At 36.5% G+C, this 27,528-nt stretch overlaps 1 protein-coding gene across 1 annotated transcript in view; it reads left to right on the forward strand.

Moving 5' to 3' along the window:
- The window catches only part of CCDC7 (coiled-coil domain containing 7), a 329,716-nt gene that overhangs the window by 144,948 nt on the left and 157,240 nt on the right, over nucleotides 1-27,528 (forward strand). Inside the window, exons 16-18 of the mRNA XM_037837696.1 lie at nucleotides 1,453-1,490; nucleotides 21,452-21,746; nucleotides 23,033-23,105. Of these exons, the coding sequence (XP_037693624.1) occupies nucleotides 1,453-1,490; nucleotides 21,452-21,746; nucleotides 23,033-23,105 (406 nt within the window). The remainder of the gene's footprint in view (nucleotides 1-1,452; nucleotides 1,491-21,451; nucleotides 21,747-23,032; nucleotides 23,106-27,528) is intronic.

Genomic DNA, 27,528 nt, shown 5'->3' on the forward strand with positions numbered 1-27,528 from the left:
GGGAAGTTCGAGTTAGCGGTGGTGGTAGGGGACTCTTCTCTACATTGTCTTCCCTGAATTCTGGCCTTTGGAGGCTTGCCATCTTATCAGTGTGGGTTTCTGGGTCACCATGGGCATAGACATCCAGCTATCAAAAGAGAAAAGGGCATGGAGGACCAAATATGAGTCATTTTCATTGACTTGGCCTGGAAGTGAAGCACATCATTTTCTCTCACCTTTCATTACCATATTTAAGTGCAGGAGGGACTTAGAAATGTCGATTAGCGAAGTTCCTAAGAAGAAAAGAAAATGAGTTTGGTGAATGTCTAGAAGTCTTTTTCACAAGGGCTAAAGGCAAAGCCGCTAATCTCTGTATATAAAGAAACCTGAAGTAGGTTGAAATTCAGGGATAAAACCTTGTTTCTAGGTTTATGTTACAGGAGAAATATGTTACCTTCCCAAAAGGCAGTGTACTAATAAAATCACACTTTCTAGGCCACTGATCTAACATTTTTGATCACACACCATGATAAACATATTTTGAGCATATAGTCTCAATATGTGTTTAAAAATTTATAAAAGATAAAAATTCTTTTATAAATTATATAAATTTTAATGTATTATGTACATTATAAACCATGCAAAAAGAGTATTTAAAAGGATTAATAATTGCATAATAAATAATTTAAAACTAATTTTTATTTCCTAAATGCTTTAAACCCTAGGGTTCTCTAGGGAAACAGAACCAGCAAGAGATATCTGTAAATATAAGATTTTACAAAAGTGTCTCACGCAACTGTGGGGATGCACAAATCCAAATTCTGTAGGGCAGGATGCATGAGTCCAAATTCCATAGGGCAGGCGGTGAACTGGCAACTCTGAAGAAGGTGTTCGACGAACTCCTCAAGAGATGCTGGCTTGTCAAAGAAGTGAAGGTTCTCTCTTAAGAGTCTTCAACTGGTTGGATTAAATCCAGCTGATGGAATTCTCTCATTGCAGAAGACACGCCCTTTGTTGATTTAATCAGTCACAGGTGCAGTCAATTGACTGATGATTTAATAAACCAGCCTTCTGGTTTATTAACTAGCCACAAATGTCTTTGCAGTAATGGTTAGGACAGTGCTTGCTTGACCAGACACCTGGACACCATCACGAAGCCAAGTTGACACATGAACCTAACCGTCATACCCACTTTACTCTCATTTAGAAATACAAATAATAGTTTTGGTTTTCTCTGTGACCCAAGGTATAGAAGATAGTACAAGTTCCTCTTTTATAATGACTCTGACATGTCAAAATATGATAATGTCTCACTGAGACCTTAACCTTACAAAATTGCCATATTAAAAAAATGGCTTTGGATATTTTTCTAAATGATTTAATGTAAATATTTTTAAATTTTTAAAAAATTTTAATGCAAATATTTTATCTGTGTATTTAGTGTATTTAAACTTAATATTATCTTTATCACAGATCTCAGTCATCCGACATGGAAGTGCAAGTGAACAAAGGTAAATTAAAAAAATATATATCCTATCTTCTTCTAATCTTTATTAGTTTACATACCTAAGTGGTGAAAATACCTTATCTAAATTTTGTATCATAAAACTCCTTGATTTATATCTTTGCTTATTTCTATTTTATCTTTGAAACTAATTTTAAATAGAAAATGTTTGAAATGTTAGAATTTTTGAAAGATACAAGAGTTTGGATGCAGTCAAAAATCAAAATTTTTTTGACACCAACTTAAAGACCAGATATGACGTAGAAACCCACTTATTATTTTCTTATAGAAACAATTATATTTCCAGATAGGGAGGAATTGACCCTTATTAAAATTAAGTTAAATATCATCATTAAGAGGCATGACTTAGATACGTAAAACAACTCACTTAAAAAAAAGTCAATTTTGCCTTTTATTTCTGCTTAATCATCTTATACATATGCATATAAATAGTTGAGTTGCTTGATTCATTCAATTAAATTTTTTAGTGTTCAATAGTGAGTGAGTCTGATTACCATATTATGATTAATTCACAAACCTGTTCTCAAACCAGTCAAGAAACTGTAAAACTTAGCCAGATATATTTGTGGGGCAGCAATTCCTGTCAGCAAGACATTGTTATACAATGAAAATAAATGGTATGGATGTTTCATTTCAGTCAGTGATCTTAATTATTGAGAATTCAAATTCAGTGTACTCTTATTCTTTAATTATACAGGGCTTAATAAATAAATTTTTGACTTTGTTTACCACATTGAAAAAAAGGAAATTACCTAGAAGTATGCATGTCTGTGCTTCATTCCGATTTTTAATATTTCTAAATTATAGGCCCAGATGAATTAGAAAGAATTAGATGACAAGTATAATGATTAATGGCCAGAATTTTTGAAAAAGTCCATTTTAAAGGTCCATAGTGATTTTTAATATATCAACATCTCAAGGGAAAATTAGATTGATTTAATTACTTATTGCTTTACAAACTTATTACAGGTAGATTTTTTGTCATTTATTCATTTACATTATAAATATGAATATTGGAGAAGATATAAGAAAGAAAAATTATCTTCAACTTAAATGGAAACAATCATCTACTGTGTAGAAATAGAAACAAAGCTGATATTCATCTTCCTGGTGAGGTTAGGGTAGAGCATGGCACACTGTTGTAGATTATAGTCTTTCTGTGGAAATATGTTCAAGTGCAGGCTCTAAAACCTGTGGAAGAGAAAGTCAATAATTTATCACCCAAGGAATCTCAAGTGTTAACTTTTGATAAAGTTGTTTTGATATTGAATATTTAGTTGCTGTTGGTTAATATGATAGACTCTTTAGACTCTTGGTGAATCTCAAAAAGTAGAAATATTGGCTTAAAAAAAGTATTTTAAAAAGATTCTCTAGTCTCTATGAAGCCATAGTAAGGTAATCTTGGTTACTTTCCATGAACCTTCAGAAAAATCCTGGAGTGAGTTTGATAATATTACAGTGAGTTACTGCCCCTGTTAACCCCGCTTCTCCTTGCCTTTTAAGTCACAGTTGGGAGTAATAATGGAAAGGGATAGAATGGGAAAAGGTTGAATGAGAAAGAGCAACTGAAAGATAGGGAATATAGGACTTAAGGAGCAGGAAAATCATGGTGAAAATCAATTCCCCTTAAATGGCTTTTTCCTATAAACGTTGATAGATATAATGTTTACTTTCCCTAACTTCAGGAGGAAGATTATTTCAATTCAATTTAGTTCAAATGAGGAAACATGGACTGAATGTTCATCTGTGCAAGGCTCTCTGCTAGATATTATGGGAGGATACAAGGATAACAAATAAATGTTGACATTTTAGGAAGGCAGACAAGACGTACAAAAATAAGTACAGTATAATGCAGAAGATGCATTCTATACAAAGTTAAGAAGCTGCATCAAAAAGGAGGGAAAGTTATTTCTGGCTGCATTGGGAATTACATAGCATTTGATTTAAGAAAGATAGATGGGTTGGATCTGCACAATGGGCTAAGGGAAAGGCTATTCATTTTGTTAGAGTCTAGGCTGAGGAGAACAATGGGAGCTATGACATGAGAAAGGTTTTATCAACTCCACAGATTTTTAAAATAATTGTCCTTAACAACTTAAGGCTGAATATTGCTAAATATGATTTTAAAAACTTCAAATTATTAAGTGCAATGGCACAATATTATTCATCAACCTTCATTTTGGGTTACTTCTTAGATCCTAATAGAATTTCTGAAATACTTTGGAAAAGTCTCCCAAACCTTCAGAGAGTGAGTGGATTTGAGCGAAGTAAGGACACCCCACCTGAACAGACTCTGGTATTGCCTACAATAAAGTACAACTTTTTTTGCGCTTTAAGACATCGAGCTATTTATTTGGTTGAGGGAATGAATTAGTGGCAAATATTTAATTAATCACAAATAGATCTTAATAACTTAGTGTTTCATAGCATATGCATTGTTTGCTTTTCTTAAATGTTTTACATCATTGAAACTCACGTCTTTTAGAAATGAAAGTGTAAACTATTTCTTGGTGTTTTAAGAGTTGCACATCCAGCATATTCTTTCAAAATCCTGTTTTTTGGTCTTCGGTTCCCAATAATACTTAGGTTTTTAAATCACAAAAATGTCTTTATGAAAGAGAAGTATTAATATTTGTTCATGTTTTCTCTATGGATTAGATGATTAGTTATTAAATTTACTTGTTCGTTCATTTAGTAAACTCATTCATTCAACAGATGTTTTTATCAGCTTCATAAGCCAGGTACTCTTTTGGGCACTGGGGTTTTATTGCTAACACTGATAAGGTCTCTTTTCCAGAACTTACATTAGAGTGGAAAAGATAGGCTATAAACAAGTTAAAGTAAATGAACATGATAATTTTAGACAGTAATAGGTGAAGATAATAAAGTTCCCTAACTAACGGAGAGTTACAGGGAAGGATAATTTAAATTGGGTAGTCCAGGAAGGTATTATCTATTAAGAAAAGAGATTATCTGATTATATAATAAAAAAGCTAATAAAATATTTTGTCTATTTCCATTTTTTATCAGAATAAATTTCTATAAATGAAAAATTACCTTATTAAAAATTCTAGAGGAGATTTTGTAATTTCCTCAGTAAACTGTTGAGCAGGGGTGTACTGCTAGTGATCCAAAGAGTAGGCACAAGGTAGGTTTTATAGAGGAAACCTACAAACTAAGAAGCAGGAGAGGGCACATATCCCCTGAGCTATCATTATCCTATAGAGAGTTGTGCTTGGACTGAGCACAACCAGATTCACCATGGAAAGTGCTCCAGGGAGGGACTCCCTCCTCACATAGTCCTTTACAAAATTACAGGGGAATTGGGAGGAGATAGAGAACACTTAGCCATTTAACAGTGAGCACTTTCTGTTTGGAGGAATGGCTTTGTTAGAAAAAGGGCACACCTGGAGGGACTAGACACTTTGTATACCAACTTTTCTGATATCAGTGAGAGACTTTGCTGTTTTTCTATTGAACAGATCTGGGGCTTCCATTTAAAATTAGTTGCTTTGAAACAGATGTTTTGAAGGATCAACAGATTAGAATGTGATGCCACCAGTATTTAAAAAGGACAGTCCTTTGTAGTTGGGGGCTTTAGGGCCAATAATTTTGCCTTTAAATGATATAGGATATTTCTTTTTGGTGCTTTCCAAATAAACCACTAACCCCAATTAATTTGAATGGTGGGGCCACTGGATTATGTTTTCATTTAAGCCTATCTTGCAGTGCTTCCCCAGTGTTGACCACTATCCAAATGTCGCCAATTAACACAATGTCTGGATATTGCTAATAGTTCATTTCATTCTGGAGATTGTCCTGTCCATTAAAAATGTATGATAGGAATTCAAATATTCCCAAGAAAAGATAATAAACATATACTACATGACTTGCCAAGTCCTCGGCTGCATACATGTATTAGTAGTGGCAGCAATTTATTCAATAACTGGTGTAATGCCAAAGGCTGGGGTTTACAGTTGGGTTTTTTTTTGTTGTTGTTGTTATTGTTGTTTAACCTTTAATAGTCCAGTATGAGGTGCCCAGTGGTTTTCTTTTCAACCAGACAATTAGGATTGCATGGCATCCCTGTGTGCATTGGATTTTCTTTGAGGACAGTAAGTTATTTTATCCTCCCACTATATGCAATATTATTGAATGACCTTGGTAGTTCGGACAACTATTTATCATGTATTTGGCCAACCAGTTATGAACAGGATGGTTTTCCAACCAGCATGTTTGTGCACTTGTTCTTGGTTTAATAATCCAGAACTTCCATATCAATTATGAAATCCAAGAGAGAAACAGCAAGCTCAGTATAATATAAAGTATAAAAATAGTAGCCTTATATGTCAGTGATTCCCAAGACAACACACATAGCTATGAGGACTCACAAGACTTGGCATATAGTCATTATCATGGCTATAACTTATTCTAGCCAAAACACACAAAGCAAGTCAACAAAAGGAAAGGCACAGGGCAAAATCCAGAGGAAACCAGGCACAAATGTCCAGGAGTCCTTTCCCAGTGGAGTCACACAGGATGCCCTTAATTCCTCTGGTAATAAATTATGACAACATGTGAAATATAGTCTCCAAGGAAGCTCATTAGAGACTCAGTGCCTAGAGTTTTTTTTTAAAATTAAGTTTTATTGAAATATATTCACATACCATATAATCATCCATGATATACAATCAACTGTTCACAGTACGATCATATAGTTATGCATTCATATTTCTGAACATTTTCCTTGTACCAGAAAAAATGAAAATAAGAATAAAAAATAAAAGTAAAAAAAAACACCCCAAACAACCCCCATCCCACCCTGTTTGTCATTTAGTTTTTATCCCCATTTTTCTACTCATCCATCCATACACTAGATAAAGGGAGTGTGATCCACAAGGTTTTCACAATCACACTGTCACCGCTTGTAATCTAAATTATTATATAATTGTCTTCAGGAGTCCAGACTACTGGGTTGGAGTTTGGTAGTTTCAGGTATTTACTTCTAGCTATTCCAATACATTAAAACCTAAGAGGTGTTATCTATACAGTGCATAAGAATGTCCACCAGAGTGATCTCTCGACTCCATTTGAAATCTCTCAGCCACTGAAACTATTTTGTCTCATTTTGCATCCCCCTTTTGGTCAAGAAGATTTTCTCAATCCCATGATGCCGGGTCCAGATTCATCCCCGGGAGTCATATCCTGCATTGCCAGGGAGATTTACACCCCTGGGAGTTGGGTCCCACGTAGAGGGGAGGGCAGTGAGTTCACCTACTGAGGTGGCTCAGTTAGAGAGAGAGAAGGCCACATCTGAGCAACAAAGAGGTACTCAGGAAGAGTCTTAAGCACAATTATTTGCAAGTTTAGCCTCTCCTTTGCATTAACGAGCTTCATAAGGGCAAGTCCCACGGTCGAGGGTTTGGCACATCAAACCGCCAGTCCCAATGTTTGTGATGACATCAATACCACTCCAGGTGAGGAAGTCCAACATTTCTGCACCTTCCCCCAGCTGTGGGGTGGGGGAGGGAGACTGTAAATATATTTTTTATTCTCTGCCCAAATTACTTTGGGATGTGTCACTATTTCACTCTAACCTATACTAACCTACCGTATCTCACTTCCTATTCAAAGTTCCATGTAATTGTGGTGTTTGAACAAACTGACTGTAGGGTTATACTGTTTAGAAAATATAGATCCTGCGCCAAATAGACATCTCTTCCCTTGGTCTCACATGGAAGTTGAAGTTTTAAAACACAGTCAGTTTCGACCTTTACCCTTTGAGTGCCTAGAGTTTTTACTGGGGGCTGGTAATGTAGACACCCTCTGCTTAGCACCTACCAAAATTCCAGACTCCCAGAAGGAAAGCAGGTGTTTCGTATAAATCACATTGTTTGAGCAAAAAGTTTAAGCATGATGGGACACTCTTAGTTCTGAGAATGTTGGGAACCCTCCCTAAATCTAAGTTCCAGACACCAGCAAGGGCTCATTTTGAAAGGAGGACTTTCTAAGGATAGCAGTCTCAGGACTGCTATGCTAACTTTTGTATAGTCTACCCCCTTGGCCCTTGGCCAAAGCATCTTTACAGCAAAAATTATTATCGGTAGGACTCCATGCTCCAGGTGAGACCAACCTGCATTCTTAAAAAAAAATCACATTATCTATAAAGGTCTATCTGAGCCAAGAGTCTTCCTCAGTTTTCTTTATTGTCCTTTTTTTACCTGGCCTCAGGCATCACTTTGGGCACAGTACAACTCTGATCGCTAAGTTGAAGCTGATCCTGAATCCTTGCAGGGCTGAGGGAGTGTCATCACAGTCAGGGTACACCAAAGGCACTGGATATCCTTGAAAAAAGGCACCTCATGCAACACATATGTCAGTCAAGCAGTACAGATAAACAGGGCCCCCAGGGCAGCCTCTTACCTTGGGCCCCCTCACATAGGGTTCCCAGTCCAGGACTGATTTAGTTCAGTCCTGGGTTTCAGAAGGATTACCTGAAGGCAGCCTGTTCCAAATGGTTTGGCTTGTCAGTGACACCAGTTCATCTGTCTGACAAGTGCAGATGACACCTGAAGGGGTTCTGAGCCGACAGGAGGTGGGGCCACCCATGCTGCTTTATAGTCAGTGCTGTTACCTGTGATGGCAAGCTGATTGATCAGCAATCAGTTTAAATTCACACTCTCGACAGCTTGTAAAGGCAGCACTGGGAATTTCACAGGGAGGGGCCCGGTTCCAGGAAGAGTTCTGAAGAGTTCTGAAGGAAAAAGACTACGACTGCCCGCATCCTGCCCTGTGTCTCCCAAGGTGCCAGCCTTTTGATTTTTCTCAGTTGGTACAAAGTTAATCACTGTGTCCTATTCAGAATCAAAATGACCTTTTTTCCTAAATCATATTTTTACCCAGACCTTTCTTCTGGGAGGGTTGTATGCAAGAAGGACAAAACATTTTCATAGGAAAACATTTTTGTACAACTTAACCAAAAGGGCACGTCATGTTCTGGAATTGGTCAGGACAAAATCCTGAATATTCAAAAATTTCAAAATGGTTTCATATAGCTTCCCACCCCTTTCACTTATCATTTATCCTGTGAGCAACATAGGAAAGATGGATCCCTTTCTGAGGACTGCTGTGTTTAAGAATCAAACTGCCTTACTAAGGTGTGTGCCACAGGAGAAGGGAGTGGCAAATAGAGTCAAACTGTCAGTATATTGTGGCAAACTGCAACTAATTGGAAAGCTGAACCCAGTAATAAACAGGAGTAAGACATCCCCAACAGGGGGTCTAGAATCCCATCTATCAGGAGTAGGCAGAGGGGTCACAGTTTCTGTGATGTGTCCCCCTCCCTGCAACTTGCAGCTTTTAACCAGGATCACAAGTTAGGAATGGCAATCTCTATATCAGAAATATAGAGTCAGCTAGCAACTCAATTTCAGGTGGTCCCATCAGAGAACCATCTGTGCGCATTTGTATGTGACAAGATGGGTCAACCTGCATCTGTGAGGTTTTTTGCAGTTCAGGGCCCCACAGAATCTGGCAATGGTCCCAGATTCTGAGTTCTGTTCATTTAACCTGTGCCCACAAAAGACAATGTTAGGTTTTAGCTTAGAGTTAGGTCCAGGCAATTAGGATATGTGCATTCAGGATTCAGAAAAAGCCAGACCGAGATGTTATAAGAACAGAGACCTGTTTCAATCCAAGTGTTGAACAATCTTTCCTGAGCCCTTTTTGTTTTGTCAGTCTTAGAGCCCAAATTGACCCTCTCAAAAATATGCTAATCAAGCCAGAAAATCACCATCTTCTAAGGATCAGACACCTGATTTTACAAGAGCTCATGAGCAACCAAGAACTGCCTTTTGAAACTCGAAAAAGTATAATTCCATGGAGAGATTGCCTCTCTTTACCATGTTGTCTCCCTTTTTCTAGAGGCTCCCATAGACAAAAATCATCAAGTTCAGAGACTTGTTCTGTTTTCAATATTCAAAGAATTTAAATTCTGAGCTGTTCACTAAAGAAAGCAAGAAATTTGTGTCCCATTTTTCTTTGAAGCTTTCCTTGATTGGCATGATCTCCCTAGCTTTTATGAATTAAAGCATGTAACATTTTATGTCAACTTTTTATCATATGTCCAGATGCAATAGCCACAAAATATAAAGCCATCTAAAGAAATTCCCCCATTTTTTTCTCATTGCAATTTTATTCTTGAAGTAAATTTAGCAGTTACAGCATTGACATTACAGCTACAGGGAGATCCCAGCTGGAATGCAAGGGGATAGAGGAGAGAACACTTGCAAGTGCACCCTTTACTGCCCCCATTTTTTTTCATCTGGCTTATCTAAACTTTGCTTCTGAAATTGATTTAACATTTTTTCCCTCCCACCTGGAAGAGACAACGACTATACTAATTTTTATCATCTTTGGCCTATCCAAAGCTCACCTCTGGGATTTTTAGGCCCTTTCTCCTCCCACCTGGAGAAGAGGACAAAAACCAAAGGCATCAGCCAGGCTGCAGTTTTTCCTCCTCAATTGACCCAGTACCACCAAAAGCAGGTCTGGGATCCAGCAAGCCAGTTCCAGAGGCAACTTTTACCTCTCACAACAGACAGCAGATCAGCCACTGTTTTATACCACAGATGACTCCAAATCTACCCAAGATTGGTAATGCTTCATGCCTTCATTATTCCTTATTACTTTTTATATTTCAGTAAATCAGGGTCATTCTGGTGAAGCCCGATTCTAATGCCATCTGTGTCAGGATTCCCAGGACCACCTCCAGGTTTGCCTGGTATAAGGCCTCCAGTGGGATTATTTCCCACCTCAGTGGTGGCTTGATCAAATTCTTGTTGTTTTCCAAAGATATGATATCTAGATGAGTCATATACTCATAACAGGTTTTATTGAGAGAAACCTACAAGCAGAGTAGAAGCAGAGCAATTGATACCCAAAGCTCTTACTTTACATAAAGTAATATTGGGCTAGAACAGCTGGATGGACAGTGGAAAGTGATCTAGAGGAGGTATCCTCTCTACATACTAGTTTATATATTTATAGAGAAGTTGGAAGGAGGGCAGGGAACAAATAGATGATTCTGGAACTATGAAGCTTTCTGATCGAAGGTAAATGGACTTAGAAAAAGAGAGCATCTGGAGGTGTTCGCGTTCCAGTATTGCAGGTATCACTGAAAGATCTTGAGTCTCTGCCAAGCCACCAAATGAGGAAGTGGAGATATCCACCAGGACCATTCAGGAGAAGCATGTTTATTACCTTTGTTAATCAGTTGTTTGTCTAGTGTTGAATTAGTTTGCCTTTTCCATGTAATTTCCTTATATTTTAGTTTAAGTTCGATGTCTAATTATTTCAATAACAACGTTGTTTAATCAAGCTAGATGCAGGTAGTCAACATTTTAAAAGTAAGAATTATTTAAACATTTGCGAACTATTTCTGTGTAATCTATTATCCTTATTTTTTTAATCTTCATTTTATTGAGATATATTCACATACCACTCAGTCATACAAAACAAATCGTACATTCAATTGTTCACAGTACCATTACATAGTTGTACATTCATCACCTAAATCAATCCCTGACACCTTCATTAGCACACACACAAAAATAACAAGAATAATAATTAAAATGAAAACAATTAAAGTAAAAAAGAACTGGGTACCTTTGTCTGTTTGTTTCCTTCCCCTATTTTTCTACTCATCCATCGATAAACTAGACAAAGTGGAGTGTGGTCCTTATGGCTTTCCCAATCCCATTGTCACCCCTCATAAGCTACATTTTTATACAATTGTCTTCGAGATTCATGGGTTCTGGGTTGTAGTTTGATAGTTTCAGGTATCCACCACCAGCTACCCCAATTCTTTAGAACCTAAAAAGGGTTGTCTAAATTGTGCATAAGAGTGCCCAACAGAGTGACCTCTCAGCTCCTTTTGGAATCTCTCTGCCACTGAGGCTTATTTCATTTCCTTTCTCGTCCCCTTTTTGGTCAAGAAGATGTTTCCGTCCCACGATGCCAGGTCTACATTCCTCCCTGGGAGTCATATTCCACGTTGCCAGGGAAATTCACTCCCTTGGGTGTCTGATCCCACGTAGGGGGGAGGGCAGTGATTTCACCTTTCAAGTTGGCTTAGCTAGAGAGAGAGGGCCACATCTGAGCAACAAAGAGGCATTCAGGAGGAGACTCTTAGGCACAAATATAGGGAGGCCTAGCCTCTCCTTTACAGCAACCGTCTTCCCGAGGGTAAAACCTATGGTAGAGGGCTCAACCCATCAAACCACCAGTCCCCTATGTCTGTGGTTATGTTAGCAACCATCGAGGTGGGGTAGGTGAATACCCCTGCATTCTCCACAGGCTCCTCAAGGGGGCACTACATATTTTTTTTCCCATTTTTTTTTAACTTTTTTTTTTCTTTTATAAATCAACTGTATGGAAAAAAAAAAAAAACAAAACAACTATAAAAGAACATTTCAAAGAGACCATAACAAGGGAGTAAGAAAAAGACAACTAACCTAAGATAACTGCTTTACTTCCAACCTGTTCCTGCTTTACCCCAAGAAAGTTACATAATATAGCAACATTTCTGTGAACTTGTTCCTACTATATCCATCAGAAATTAACAGACCATAGTCATTCCTGGGCATCCCCAGAACGTTAAATAGCTTATCTGTTCTTGGATTATTGTTCCCCCTTTCTTAATTGCTCTCTATCGCTAGTTCCCCTACATTCTACATTATAAACCATTTGTTTTACATTTTTCAAAGTTCACATTAGTGGTAGCATGTATTTCTCTTTTTGTGCCTGGCTTTACTCAGCATTATGTCCTCAAGGTTCATCCATGTTGTCATATGTTTCACGAGATCGTTCCTTCTTTCTGCCGTGTAGTATTCCATCGTGTGTATATACCACATTTTATTTATCCACTCATCTGTTGAAGGACATTTGGGTTGTTTCCATCTCTTGGCAATTGTGAATAATGCTGCTATGAACATTGGCGTGCAGATATCTGTTCGTGTCATTGCTTTCCGATCTTCCGGGTACATACCAAGAAGTGCAATCGCTGGATCGAATGGTAACTCTATATCTAGTTTTCTAAGGAACTGCCAGACTGACTTCCAGAGTGGCTGAACCATTATACAGTCCCACCAACAATGAATAAGAGTTCCGATTTCTCCACATCCTCTCCAGCATTTGTAGTTTCCTGTTTGTTTAATGGCAGCCACTCTAATCGGTGTGAGATGGTATCTCATTGTGGTCTTAATTTGCATCTCTCTAATAGCTAGTGAAGCTGAACATTTTTTCATGTGTTTCTTGGCCATTTGTATTTCCTCTTCAGAGAACTGTCTTTTCATATCTTTTGCCCATTTTATAATTGGGCTGTCTGTACTATTGACATTGAGTTGTAGGATTTCTTTATATATGCAAGATATCAGTCTTTTGTCAGATACATGGTTTCCAAAAATTTTTTCCCATTGAGTTGGCTGCCTCTTTACCTTTTTGAGAAATTCCTTTGAGGTGCAGAAACTTCTAAGCTTGAGAAGTTCCCATTTATCTATTTTTTCTTTCGTTGCTTGTGCTTTGGGTGTAAAGTCTAGGAAGTGGCTGCCTAATACAAGGTCTTGAAGATGTTTTCCTACATTATCTTCTAGGAGTTTTATGGTACTTTCTTTTATATTGAGATCTTTGGTCCATTTTGAGTTAATTTTTGTGTAGGGGGTGAGGTAGGGGTCCTCTTTCATTCTTTTGGATATGGATATCCAACTCTCCCAGCCCCATTTGTTGAAAAGACCATTATGACTCAGTTCAGTGACTTTGGGGGCCTTATCAAAGATCAGTCAGCCATAGATCTGAGGGTCTATCTCTGGATTCTCAATTTGATTCCATTGATCTATATGTCTATCTTTGTGCCAGTACCATGCTGTTTTGACAACTGTGGCTTTATAATAAGCTTCAAAGTCAGGGAGTGTAAGTCCTCCCACTTCGTTTTTCTTTTTTAGAGTGTCTTTAGCAATTCGAGGCATCTTCCCTTTCCAAATAAATTTGATAACTAGCTTTTCCAAGTCTGCAAAGTAGGTTGTTGGAATTTTGATTGGGATTGCATTGAATCTGTAGATGAGTTTGGGTAGAATTGACATCTTAATGACATTTAGCCTTCCTATCCTTGAACAAGGAATATTTTTCCATCTTTTAAGGTCCCCTTCTATTTCTTTTAGTAGAGTTACGTAGTTTTCTTTGTATAGGTCTTTTATGTCTTTGGTTAAGTTTATTCCTAGGTACTTGATTTGTTTAGTTGCTATTGAAAATGGTATCTTTTTCTTGAGTATCTCTTCAGTTTGTTCATTTCTAGCATATAGAAACATTACTGACTTATGTGCATTAATCTTGTATCCCGCTACTTTGCTAAATTTGTTGATTAGCTCTAGTAGATGTATCGTCGATTTCTCAGGGTTTTCCAGATATAAGATCATATCATCTGCAAACAATGACAGTTTTACTTCTTCTTTTCCAATTTGGATGCCTTTTATTTCTTTGTCTTGCCGGATTGCCCTGGCTAGCACTTCCAGCACAATGTTGAATAACAGTGGTGACAGCGGGCATCCTTGTCTTGTTCCTGATCTTAGAGGGAAGGCTTTCAGTCTCTCACCATTGAGTACTATGCTGGCTGTGGGTTTTTCATATATGTTCTTTATCATATTGAGGAAGTTTCCTTCAATTCCTACCTTTTGAAGTGTTTTTATCAAAAACAGATGTTGGATTTTGTCAAATGCTTTTTCAGCATCTATTGAGATGATCATTTGATTTTTCCCTTTCGAGTTTTTAATGTGTTGTAATACATTGATTGTTTTTCTTATGTTGAACCATCCTTGCATGCCTGGAATGAACCCCACTTGGTCATGGTGTATGATTTTTTTAATGTGTCTTTGGATTCGATTTGCAAGTATTTTGTTGAGGATTTTTGCATCTATATTCATTAGAGAGATTGGCCGGTAGTTTTCCTTTTTTGTAGCATCTTTGCCTGGTTTTGGTATTAGATTGATGTTAGCTTCATAAAATGAGTTAGGTAGTGTTCCATTTTCTTCAATGTTTTGAAAGAGTTTGAGTAAGATTGGTGTCAGTTCTTTCTGGAAAGTTTGGTAGAATTCCCCTGTGAAGCCATCTGGCCCTGGGCATTTATTTGTGGGAAGATTTTTGATGACTGATTGGATCTCTTTGCTTGTGATGGGTTGATTGAGGTCTTCTGTTTCTTCTCTGGTCAGTCTAGGTTGTTCATATGTTTCCAGGAAATTGTCCATTTCCTCTACATTATCCAGTTTGTTGCCATACAGTTGTTCATAGTATCCTCTTATAATTTTTTTAATTTCTTCAGGATCTGCAGTTATGTCACCTTTTTCATTCATTATTTTGTTTATATGGGTCTTCTCTCGTTTTGATTTTGTCAGCCTAGCTAGGGGCTTGTCAATGTTGTTGATCTTCTCAAAGAACCAACTTTTGGTGATATTTATCCTCTATTGTTTTTTTGTTCTCTATGTCATTTATTTCTGCTTTAATCCTTGTTATTTCTTTTCTTCTACTTGGTTTAGGATTGGTTTGCTGTTCATTTTCTAGCTTCTTCAGTTGATCCATTAGTTCTTTGATTTTGGCTCTTTCTTCCTTTTTAATATATGCGTTTAGTGCTATAAATTTCCCCCTCAGCACTGCTTTTGTTGCATCCCATATGTTTTGGTATGTTGTGTTCTCATTTTCATTCATCTCTATATATTTAGCAATTTCTCTTGCTATTTCTTCTTTAACCCACTGATTGTTTAGGAGTGTGTTGTTTAACCTCCAGGTATTTGTGAATTTTCTAAGTCTCTGATGGTTATTGACTTCTAATTGTATTCCATTGTGGTCAGAGAATGTGCTTTGAATAATTTCAATCTTTTTAAATTTATTGAGGCTTGTTTTATGTCCTAACATATGATCTATTCTGGAGAAAGTTCCGTGAGCACTAGAGAACTATGTGTATCCTGGTGATTTTGGATGTAATGTTCTGTATATGTCTGTTAAATCTAATTCATTTATCAGATTGTTTAGGTTTTCAATTTCCTTATTGGTCCTCTGTCTGGTTGATCTATCTATAGGAGAGAGTGATGTGTTGAAGTCTCCCACAATTATTGTGGAAACCTCAATTGCTTCCTTTAGTTTTGCCAGTGTTTCTCTCATGTATTTTGTGGCACCTTGATTGGGTGCATAGACATTTATGATTGTTATTTTTTCTTGTTGAATTGCCCCTTTTATTAGTATGTAGTGGCCTTCTTTGTCTCTCAAAACATCCCTGCATTTAAAGTCTATTTTATCTGAGATTAATATTGCTACACCTGCTTTCTTTTGGCTGTAGCTTGCATGAAATATTTTTTTCCATCCTTTCACTTTCAGTTTCTTTGTGTCCCTGTGTCTAAGATGAGTCTCTTGTATGCAACATATTGATGGTTCATTTTTTTTGATCCATTCTGCGAATCTATATCTTTTAATTGGGGAGTTTAATCCATTTACATTCAACGTTATAACCGTGAAGGCATTTCTTGAATCAGCCATCTTATCCTTTGGTTTATGTTTGTCATATATATTTTTCCCCTCTCTCTATTAATATCCTTTATTGTACCCATACCGAATCTCTTTAGTACTGAACCTTTCTCCAAGTCTCTCTGTCCTTTCTTTGTTTCTCTGTCTGCAGGGCTCCCTTTAGTATCTCCAGTAGGGCAGGTCTCTTGGTAGAAAATTCTCCCAGCATTTGTTTTTCTGTGAAAAATTTAAGCTCTCCCTCAAATTTGAAAGAGAGCTTTGCTGGATAAAGAATTCTTGGTTGGAAATTTTTCTCTCTCAGAATTTTAAATATATCATGCCACTGCCTTCTTGCTTCCATGGTGGCTGCTGAGTAGTCACTACTTAGTCTTATGCTGTTTCCTTTGTATGTGGTGAATTGCTTTTCTCTTGCTGCTTTCAGAACTTGCTCCTTCTCTTCCGTGTTTGACAGTGTGATCAGAATATGTCTCGGGGTGTGTTTATTTGGATTTATTCTATTTGGAGTTCGCTGAGCATTTATGATTTGTGTATTTATGTTGTTTAGAAGGTTTGGGAAGTTTTCCCCAACAATTTCTTTGAATACTCTTCCTAAACCTTTACCCTTTTCTTCCCCTTCTGGAACACCAATGAGTCTTATATTCGGACGTTTTATATTATCTATCATATCCCTGAGGTCCATTTCGATTTTTTCAATTTTTTTCCCCGTTCTTTCTTTTATGCTTTCATTTTCCATTCTGTCATCTTCCAGGTCACTGATTCGTTGTTCAACTTCCTCTAGTCTTGTACTATGAGTGTCCAGAATCTTTTTAATTTGGTCAACAGTTTCTTTAATTTCCATAAGATCATCCATTTTTTTATTTAGTCTTCCAATGTCTTCTTTATGCTCTTCTAGGGTCTTCTTGATATCCTTTGTGTCCCATACTATGGTCTCATTGTTCATCTTTAGTTCTTTGAGTAGCTGCTCTAGGTGCTGTGTCTCTTCTGATCTTTTGATTTGGGTGTTTGGGCTTGGGCTCTCCATATCGTCTGGTTGTTTCATATGCTTTATAATTTTCTGTTGTTTTTGGCTTCTTGGCATTTGCTGAACTTGATAGGGTTCTTTTAGGATTTGTAGACCAATTGAAGTCCTTATCTCTAATTTAGCAGATCTACAGCTTCGTGGAGTACACTTTCTCTAACTAGCCAGCAGGTGGCGTCCACGAGCCACCTGTTCTCCACAAGCCAGTTCTCCCCTGCTTTGCCTTTGTGGTGAGTGGGGGAGTGAGTCTTGTGGGGTCCAATTGCTGTACCAAGCTTGCGTGTGTAGTTGGTGTTGCCCGCGCTGTATATGGGGCGTGTTTCTGGGCAGTCAGGGAGGGGGTTGGCTCTAACAATCAAATCTCCCTGGTGATCCTGGAGTTTTGAAGCTGCTGCAATAGTCTAATCCGTCAGTTCAGTCCTGCTACAGTTTGTCTCTGCCACTGACCCACAAGTCCTTGGTATTGGAGTATGGCTCCTGAGACTTGCAAGTGGGTCCCTCTTCCAGGCCGTGCACCCCCTGGTCCTCTGTTGAGGGATGACTGTGCTATGTCACAGGTGAGTGCCGTCCCCCCAGGGTGGTTCTGGGCTCCTGGGCTGTGTAGGGAGGCTCCCAGTCTGCTGAACTGATGGCTGAATGGGGCTTTGTTAATTCACACTGCTCTACCTTCCCAACTCTGGGACAATCAGCTGAGGTTGCAGGGAAGGCTAATGTCCACGCCCAGTTTTGTGGTGTGTGCCTGTTATTTGAAGCACTTCCGTCACACTGGGTTGTCTGGGGCAGCTCTGGGCTATGGGGCTGGCGATGGGCAGGAGTGTTTCCTGTCCACCAGGATGATGGCTGTGAGCGGACACCCCCCTTTTCTTGGGAAGTTGTGGTGTTTAGTGAATTTTCTCAGCCACTGGATTATTGCCTTTTGTCTCAGAGCTCTCTTAGTTCTGCTCTTGTCTTGACCTGCCCAAATTGCAAGTCTTTGAAGCTTTCTGTATTGGGCTTCTTAGAGTAATTGTTTTAGAAAATGAAAAAAGGATTAAAAAAAAAAAAAAAGGGCCCTCCTCACAGATCTAATGGGTTATTGAAATGCTAAGAGACAAAGCAATTAGGGCCATTAAGGAAAGCTCCACAGGGCAGAGAGATCAGCTTTTCTTCGGGATTTGCATATAAGCCTCAGGGCCTGAGCTCTGCCCTTCCCCTTTCTATGTTCACCAGAACTCCAAAAATCCTCCGCTTTTATTTTGGAATTTTTTGTGCTGTTTTTTTTCTATGCCTGTCTCCTCTCTGCTGGGTTGGCTGCTCTCAGATTCTCTGGTGTCTGGTCTCAGTCTATCTGTGGTTGGAGTTTGGATCAGTAGAATGAGTTTCCGATAACAGCTGCCACTGCAGTTCTCCCTTCTCCTACCTGGAGCTGACAGCCCCTCCTCCCACGGGACTGAGCCTGGCAGGGAGGGGCGTGGGTCCCCTGGCTGCAAAAACGTACAGATTTCGCTGATCTCAGCAGTTCCACGTTTTCATGAGTATTGCATGAAGTATGCCCAAAGTCAGATTGCTCTGTGGTGTCCAGTCCACGCAGTTCCTGGCTTTCTACCTACTTTACTGGAGGAGTAACTAAAATATACAGCTCACCAGTCCGCCATCTTCTAGCCTTATTTTATATAGGTAGAATATTTCCGAGTATGTTAACCTCTCATTTTTTCCAGACTCTTAATCATCTTGAACTTTTACTGAACCTTTTCCAATTATTTGTTTCCTTTTAGTTGAGGATACTAAAACTAGTCACTATCAAGAATTTGAATAATGTTAATTGTAATTTTTAAAAAATATTGAAATATTTATGACAAATTTTGACTTTTTTTCAATTCACTATATTGAAAATTTCCTTTAATTTTTAGAATAATTTTGTATTGTACTACATTGCACACTTTGAGACCTAGATATTTCTTTGTTTTTCTTGTATATACAAATGCAGTATATATCTTGTATTATTTCGGATACGAATGACAAATCCATTTTCCTCTATGTTTGCACTGATAATTAAAGTTTCAGTGTATATATCAATAATTTCAAGAGAGTTTTGTCTGTTCATTTGTTTTTTGAGGAGGGAGGGAATGGATTGGACATGTGTTGACAGTTTAGAAAATGGATGGAATGAATGAAAGTTCCTGAAAAATAAGGTTTGAAAAAAAGGTTAAAAACAGGGTTTAACCTTTAAAAAGGTTATAATTGAGGAGTTATCCAATGATAATTTTCTGTTTTGCCAGGGTGATATGATGTATCAAAAAGGATTATGAGGTGACCATTACGATATGCAAAACAGACTGTTCCCTTATACATCTATTTGCTTAGTGGAAAATGATGCAATACTTAGTCATGAGAATTAAATGCTTTTACAAGCAGGAGTTTTATTGTCTGTATCACTTCAGTGATAATGGAAGATTGTCATGTAGAGTGATAGCATTCTTGTATCTAAGCTATTAAAATACATGGTCATAATTGTACTATAACATTGTGATATTTAAATATAAAGTGATAATGGGAAAGAATCTTAATCTAATGTGGACAAGGAATCATAAATTTAGCAATGCTTGCAAACTGTATTTAGCAAGTTATTTTTGATAATTTACCAAATAATGGGGATGGGAAATGACTTGCTTTATTATTATTTTCTGTGTGAGTATAGGCTATATTCCATAGCTTTTCTGTTCTTTTAAATTACCAAGTCTTTGGAGTTGTGCCTGTCCCCACTTGGTGATATCACTTTGGCTGATGGGAATTTGAATACAATGCTGCTTTCATATCTTTTTAGTATTTTTCATCCCTATTATCCACCCTCCCTCCAATCCTGAAGAAGTATCATTGTTACACAGTAGTCCTTTACAGTTACAAGAGACAATAGAATCAGGAAATGCTTGAATGTGAGAGCATGGTTATAAATGAACTGTCACATTAAGTATTTAGGGAATTGCTCTTGAGATTGCTACATATTTGTTCTATTGTTAGAAAGGGTTATTTGCCTGTGTAGAATCAAGTGATTAATGATGTCCCTTAGTAGGCATTCCAAAATCTTTAAAAATACTTTATCTTATCTTATAGCTTTGAGGTAGTACTGGTGGGTGGTTTGTGTATAACTCTAGGTATGCTTCTAAAAAAGATCAATTTATTTTATTTGAACTATTTTTATGCTTCATTTGCCTAGCAACAAGAGTCCTCTAGGGTATGTAATAAAAAATGGTCTCCAGGATAGTGTTGGGCTTTGTTTCAGAACTAGTCATCTTAAATTCAAGTGCCTAATAAAACTATTAAATCATGTTTGAAGATGAGATGCCATCCTTAACAATTTAGCAGAGGTGGCCACCTATCTATTCTTCGTACTTTAATCTTGGAAATCCTTTCATAATGCCACTGCAAAGTTCTGTTTGTCATAAGTTATGTGTCTTTTTAACCATCAACTACCGTTATACTTTTATTTTCAGGATTGACCCCCTCTTCCCCCATTTTTTAAATCCAAACCCTGGAGTTTGAAATTCATTCTAAACTAACAAATGTAGGATGAGCGGCAATAGTTACATTAAAAAGTTTTGCCTCTGTGAGACCAAAAATTCACATAATTTGAGGCACTTTCCAACAAAACTTTAGGCAAATGATATTCATTGAATTAATAGCTATTTAAAATGAAGACCCATCAAACCCTGTGGCATTTGATAGGGCTATAAAAGCTTTTATTGAATTCTTATGTAGAACATAGGTAGTCTGACCATTTAAATTATCGTCTAAACTGGGATGCTGGGACAAGTATAAACTAGGACTATGCAGGCAAACCATGATATATGGTCACCCTCATCCTGGAACCCTGAAAGCTGATCCTGTGCCACTAGTGTGGAGAATAAATACCTCTTACCTTGAAGAAACTAACTCAAAGCTTAGGAATTGACTCAAGTGGAACACATTGATCTTTTAATGTCAGATCGTCTCTGGAAAGATTTTTATTTTTATTTTCCTTCTGAAATGAAATTGTGGAAAAATAACTTCAGAATAATTGGACTAAAGGGCAACCTCCAAGCCTTTCTGTGCTTGACTTTGGCTGAGAATATCCTTTTTCTATGGCCTGTTTTAACCTTGAATAACTATTGTGTCAGAATAGTTGAAATGACTTAATTCTGTGAATTGTGCACTTTAAATCCCAGAAAATATATTACTATTTCAACTTGATATTATATAAATTTATATTAGTTTAATAGTTGTATTACCATTAATTAATGAATAATTATAATATTTAATATTCTTATAGATTATGAAAATGATTCTTCAGTTGCAAATAAAAAATTTTCTTTACATAATCTAATATGAGATGTTTTGTAATTCTAAAGCTCAGAGAAGAAAAGATCTAGCCCTGCTATTTCAGATCTTTCACAGATCCTCAAGTCTCAAGATGAATCAACTTTTTCAGAGAGTTCAAATGAAGTTTCATCTGGTGAAAACCTGTCTGGTACATCTTCATCAGAGACCCATGATAGATCATTTACAACAATATCACCCAGCAAAGAAACTCAAGAGTCACTGTCTGTGGGAACTTTGTCTCAAGAGAATGAAACAGTGACAGCATCACTCATTTCACTAACTGATCTTACTAGAAGAAAATTGACAGACAGTGACACCCCAAAGGTATGATACAGTCTAATAATTTGAAAGCTGTTTATTTTGAATTGATGAACTTAATATTTTGAATAAATGTTATTAAAACTCATCACTATTTTCTTATTTCAAGGAAAAAAGTTTGATTTTTAACACATTTTTATATTTAGGATGCTTAAAGTAATATTTGAAAATCAAAGTAATATTTTAACTTATAAAAATATAATCGGTATTGACAAAGATGATGTGGCCTAGATTACAGTTTTAATGATAAATTAAAAGGTACCCAATTCCTGACTGAGACAAGGTAACTTTTCATAGTTTTCATTTCAAGCTCGTCTAAAAAAATTATTTTTTTGGACCATAAGGTAATTGTAAAACCATAGTCATTTTGAAATAATTGTACATAGCTTTTAAAAAGATCTGGAAAAATGATTAAGAATCATTTTTGTTAAAAGACATATTTAATTAAGAAATTATTAAGGCAAAAAGTTCTGGAAAAAGAGAAAAAGGCTATACGTGCATGACATTTATCCACAATACATTTTTATCGTAAAAGTTATTAAAGTGGACTAAAGTATCATTCCATAAACCATTTGAGTTTGTCTAAAGCTTGAAGCAGACCCACAATATAAATCTAAGCGGGAATCATAATTGATAATTACTAATACTTGGTTTATTTGGCGCTCTTTATGAGACAGAATCACAATATTGCTTGGGCGTCCTCCACATTATTCAGTGTCTTCAAATGTCTCTCAGATCAATTTTTTGTTCTCATTTTGTGATAAATTCAGGAAATAATGAAAGATAAAATGTTTCTGCAATGACATTATAGATAAGAGTGAAAAGCAAACCCTCTCTCTAAAAGAATGTAATTAAATAGCATTCCAACCGAGATAAAAGGAAGTCAGAGGGCAGTGGGTAGCAAACAAAACTGGTTAAAATAAAACTGAAATCAAATCCCAATTTTGTGAGAGTATATTAATTAATCATGCCTTATTTTACCATATTTAACATGCACCAGGCAAGTCAGATCTCTTCACTTTCATAATAGTTATGATAATTAGTTTGTGGGTCCAGTAAAGGCAGTTATTAGCAATAATCAGTTTCTATTTATGTAGCTGTCATAATGTGGTGAGACTATCTCAGGTTTATGCTGTTCCTTAGATGTAGTTAATCTGAAAATGGTTAATGTGACCCTGAGAGTATTGATTGTGTGTTTAAGATTCTTTTACTCTATAAAAGATAGAAAAATTAATTTGTGTAGTTTTAAGATAAATAATTTGTAATTACTTATTACAACTTTTGTTATAAAGGCTAATGTTTCAGAAGAGAAATTACAAAGTAAGACTGAAAAACAAACTTACCAAGAAGCAAGAGAATTACAAGGTAACATGTTTTCCTGTTTTGCAAGATAAAAATGTGAATGACTGCTAGTTCCCATAATATAATTATAAATAAATGAGTAGAGAATATTATTAGATATACAGATGGTATGTTAGGTAGTCAGATAGTATAGAAATATATTGACAATTATGTAAAAATTTATGCTATTTGGTGAGTTAACATATTACTCAGAAATTTTTTTTCAAGTAATGACTTTGTCAAAGGGATGTGATAGCTGCGCCTCAACCAAATAGCAGGATTTGGCATTATGAATTATGGGTTTAATATTGTATCAAAAATTCATCTGGATATAGTTGAAAGGAAGATGATTTCTGGTATGAATAATTCATTTAATATTTAAGTTAGGTTCTTTAGATGTTTGATGTCTATCATGTTTAAAAACAAGGATAAATTTGTAATTCCTTTACAACATATGTAGCTTTTATATCCAACCCATATTTTATTGCATTGGCCTCAACTTTTAAAATAAAATTAAATAGTTGTGATGTGAGTTACAGTAGCATCACTCTTCTATTGTGCTTTGAAACAGGAGTGCTTCTATTATTTCACCTATGATGGTTGGTTATCTGTGATAAATAGTTTTTATCATGGTCAGGAAATTTCCTTTTATTCAGTTTTTTGGGATTTTCAATTAGCAGTTGAGTTTAATCAATTGACTTTGGACATCTATTGAGGTAATCAAATTACTTTCTTCCTTTGTTATAATCATGTAATGATTTTCTTAATGGAATGAATAAGCCATCTTTCATTTACATATAAAGCATTTTAATGTGTCATTGAATTTTTCTTTGATGTTAATTTTTCCACCCATGCTGTATTTTTATTGTTTTTGCCTAATATAACTTTTTTTCTTTTTCAAATTCTGCTCTGCCACTTATAAGTGGTGTTAACTTTGGCAAGTTACTTAAACTCTGTGCCTCAGATTCCTCATCTGAAAATGGGGAAGATGTAATAAGGACATATAATTTAAGTAAGTGAACATAGGAAAAGTGGTTAGAACAGTGTTTGCCATATTAACCATTAATATCATCATTAATATTTCTTGGTAAATTTGTTTTAGATAGGTTGTAAATAGCAAAATATTTGAAGTTTTAAAAAACCCAATTTGAATAAACTTGTCTTTCAGTATGGTAATTTAATCTTTTAAAATTTAGAGTCGAAACTGATAAATGTAGTATTTCCTCTATTATAAACAAGAACTGGGAATATTACTTCTGTTTCATATTATTCACAGTAGTAAATAAATTCTCAGTTTAGGTCTAAAGTTGTCTCCTGTATCTGTGTATCCCTCCTCTCCACTCCCTCTGAAGCACATAAACAAACACTTTTTTTTTTAACTTTTTTTCCTCCCTGCTGTAGATGTTGTAAGGTTTGTTCTCCCAATCACATATGTGTTCCTGCAGTGCCAATTCTTTCTTTATTGCTTTCAAGGTGGCTTTTAATTCTGCTTTTGCTCTTTAGGTTTCCTTGCGTTGTTTTCTATTTTGGTGATCTTTCTGTACATTACCGATTTTAACTCATATTGGTATTTTTTAAATGGTTTTCTATACCTGTTTTATGGCATGACAATATTATCTTCTACTCAATTGACATTTCCTGGAGTTTACACATTAAGGTCATTTTAGAGGTATAATTTCCTTCTTCCTTCACCGTAATTTCCCTGATTTTATAATATTTTTTCCCACAAACTTCTTATAGGATATTTTCTTCCAGTATTCTTCCATAATTCTAGTACTAGATTGTCAGTCTTAATTTGGTGTTTTTGTAAGTGCTTATTTAATCTTCCTAAGTATTTTAGTGGAAAATATGGAGTGACACTATCATATTCTATTGGTTTTATATTTATTTCTTAACTCTTTGCTACCAGCCTCACCTGACTGAGCCATTCTGTCCTGTGTTTAGCAGTGTCTGATTGAAGTTTAGCTTCTTTTAAGAGGGTGTCTTAGGAGGTACATGGTAGGGAGGGAATTTTCTCACTATGTGATCTAACCAGAGGTTGACAGTCACCGTTAATACTTTCAGCAGTGCAGCTTAACTTAAGCAGGCCATGGTGTCCTTTCTCAAGATCATAAATGTAGTCTGCAGAATTCTGAGATAATACCATAGAGCACAGAAGCACTTGGGCTGAGTTTAAGGATGACATTGGGAGGCTAGATAAATAGTTGAATCTAGTCCCAGGTCCAATCTATTCTGAAATTTTCCTGTGATTAGGTAACCATAAGTTCTAATTTTCTTGGGACAGTGCTGGCTTATTCCTGTGTTTCTGGTGTAATTATTAATATTAGCCCTTTTATCCTCAAAAGTATCAACTTTTCATTGATAAATTATATGGTCAACTTACTTTAAGGGACTTTATTTCTGATTTTCTCCCCTTACACTCCTGATATTATCCAGATTGTATAGAAGCATGCATAAATGAGATGAAGTACTTCCTCACCTCACTGCTTCCATTCCCATACGTTATAGACACTGCTATCCTATTCTCACCCCACATGGAAATCTTCTGTTTTCAAAGATTATCTAATTACTTGATTTTTTTTTTGTAATTAAAGAAGTTTTAGGTTTACAGAAAAATCATGCATAAATTACAGAGTTTCCCCATATACCACCCAATTATTAAGACCTGTCATTGGTGTGGTATATTTGTTACAATTCATGAAAGAACATTATAATAATTGTACTATTAACTATAGTCCATCATTTTACAACTGGCTTCACTATTTGTGTTTTATATTCTTATTTTTTAATTCAATTTTATTAAGATATATTCATATTCCATACAATCATCCAAAATGTAAATCAATTGTTCACAGTACCATCATATAGTTGTGCATTCATCACCCCAATCTATTTTTTGAACATTTTCGTTGTACCAGAAAAAATGAAAATAAGAATAAAAAATAAAGGTAAAGAAGAACACCCAAAACAACCCCCCTCCCACCCTATTTTTCATTTAGTTTTTTGTCCCCATTTTTCTACTCATTCATCCATACACTGGATAAAGGGAGTGTGATCCATAAGGCTTTCACAATCACACTGTCACCTCTTGTAAGCTACATTGCTATACAATCGTCTTTAAGAGTCAGGGCTACTGGGTTGCAGTTTGATAGTTTCAGGTATTTACTTTTAGCTATTCCAATGCATTAAAAACTAAAAAGGTTTATCTATATAGTGCATAAGAATGCCCACCAGAGTGACCTCTCAACTCCATTTGGAATCTCTGAGCCACTGAAACTTTATTTCGTTTCACTTCGCATCTCCTTTTTGGTCAAGAAGATGTTCTCAATCCCACAGTGTCAGGTCCAGATTCATCCCTGGGAGTCATATCCCAGGTTGCCAAGGAGATTTACATCCCTGGGAGTCAGATCCCACGTAGGGGGGAGGGCAGTGAGTTCACCGCTGAGTTGGCTTAGCCAGGGAGAGAGAGGGCCACATCTGAGCAACAAAGAGGTACTCAGTGGGAGACTTTTAGGCATGATTATAAGGAGGTTTAGCCTCTCCTTTGCAGTGACAAGCTTCATAAGGGCAAGTCCCATGATAGAGGGCTTGGCACATCAAACCGCCAGTCCTCTATGTTTGTGAGAACATCAGCCACAATCCAGGTGAGGAGGCCCAACACCTCTGCATTTTCCTCAGCTCCTCAGGGAGGCCCTGCCTATATATTTTTATTCTTTGTCCACATTACTTTGGGATGTGTCACTATTTCACACTAACCTATGGAAATCTACCAGGTCTCACTTCCTATTAAAACTTCCATGTAATTATGGTATTTGAACAAACTGTATGAGTTAAATTGTTTAGGAAATATGGATCTTGCACCAGCTAAACATCTCTTCCCTTGGCCTCACATGGAATTGAAGTTTTAAAAATGCAGTCAGTATTGTCCTTTACGCTTCGGCCTGATTTTCCCTAGTCCTAACCACATCTGCTTTATTCATATCTCTAGTTGAAATCTGGATTCTTTTTCAGCTTTTTTAACAGTTCTATATGTTCTAATACTGACACTCATTTCTGCCGAGTTCTAGCTCTGAGTTTCAGGTGTCACACAGATACCCAAATGTCCAGGGATCAACCAGGTTATACACAAAGGGATCAGCATGTCAGAATCTGAAGGTAGCCATTACAGTTCAGGAATAGATGCGACTGCTGTAAGAGTTTACAATCTAGGGACTGTTACAATAAGCATTCCCCTGATAAGCTGTGCTCTAAGGTTCAATTCTGCGTTTACACATTGTAGTTAGTCAATATTGATGAGGCATTATAGTGTTTGCTTTTGTTTCTGGTGTAGTTCACTCAAAATACTGTCTACAGGTTCCATTCACCTCCTTGCTTGTCTCACAGCTTCACTACTTGCAGTAGCTTAATATTCCATTGTATGCACACACAACAGTTCACCATTGTGTTC

This window comes from Choloepus didactylus, chromosome 5 (assembly GCF_015220235.1).
Source record: "Choloepus didactylus isolate mChoDid1 chromosome 5, mChoDid1.pri, whole genome shotgun sequence".
Classification (NCBI taxonomy): Eukaryota; Metazoa; Chordata; class Mammalia; order Pilosa; family Megalonychidae; genus Choloepus; species Choloepus didactylus.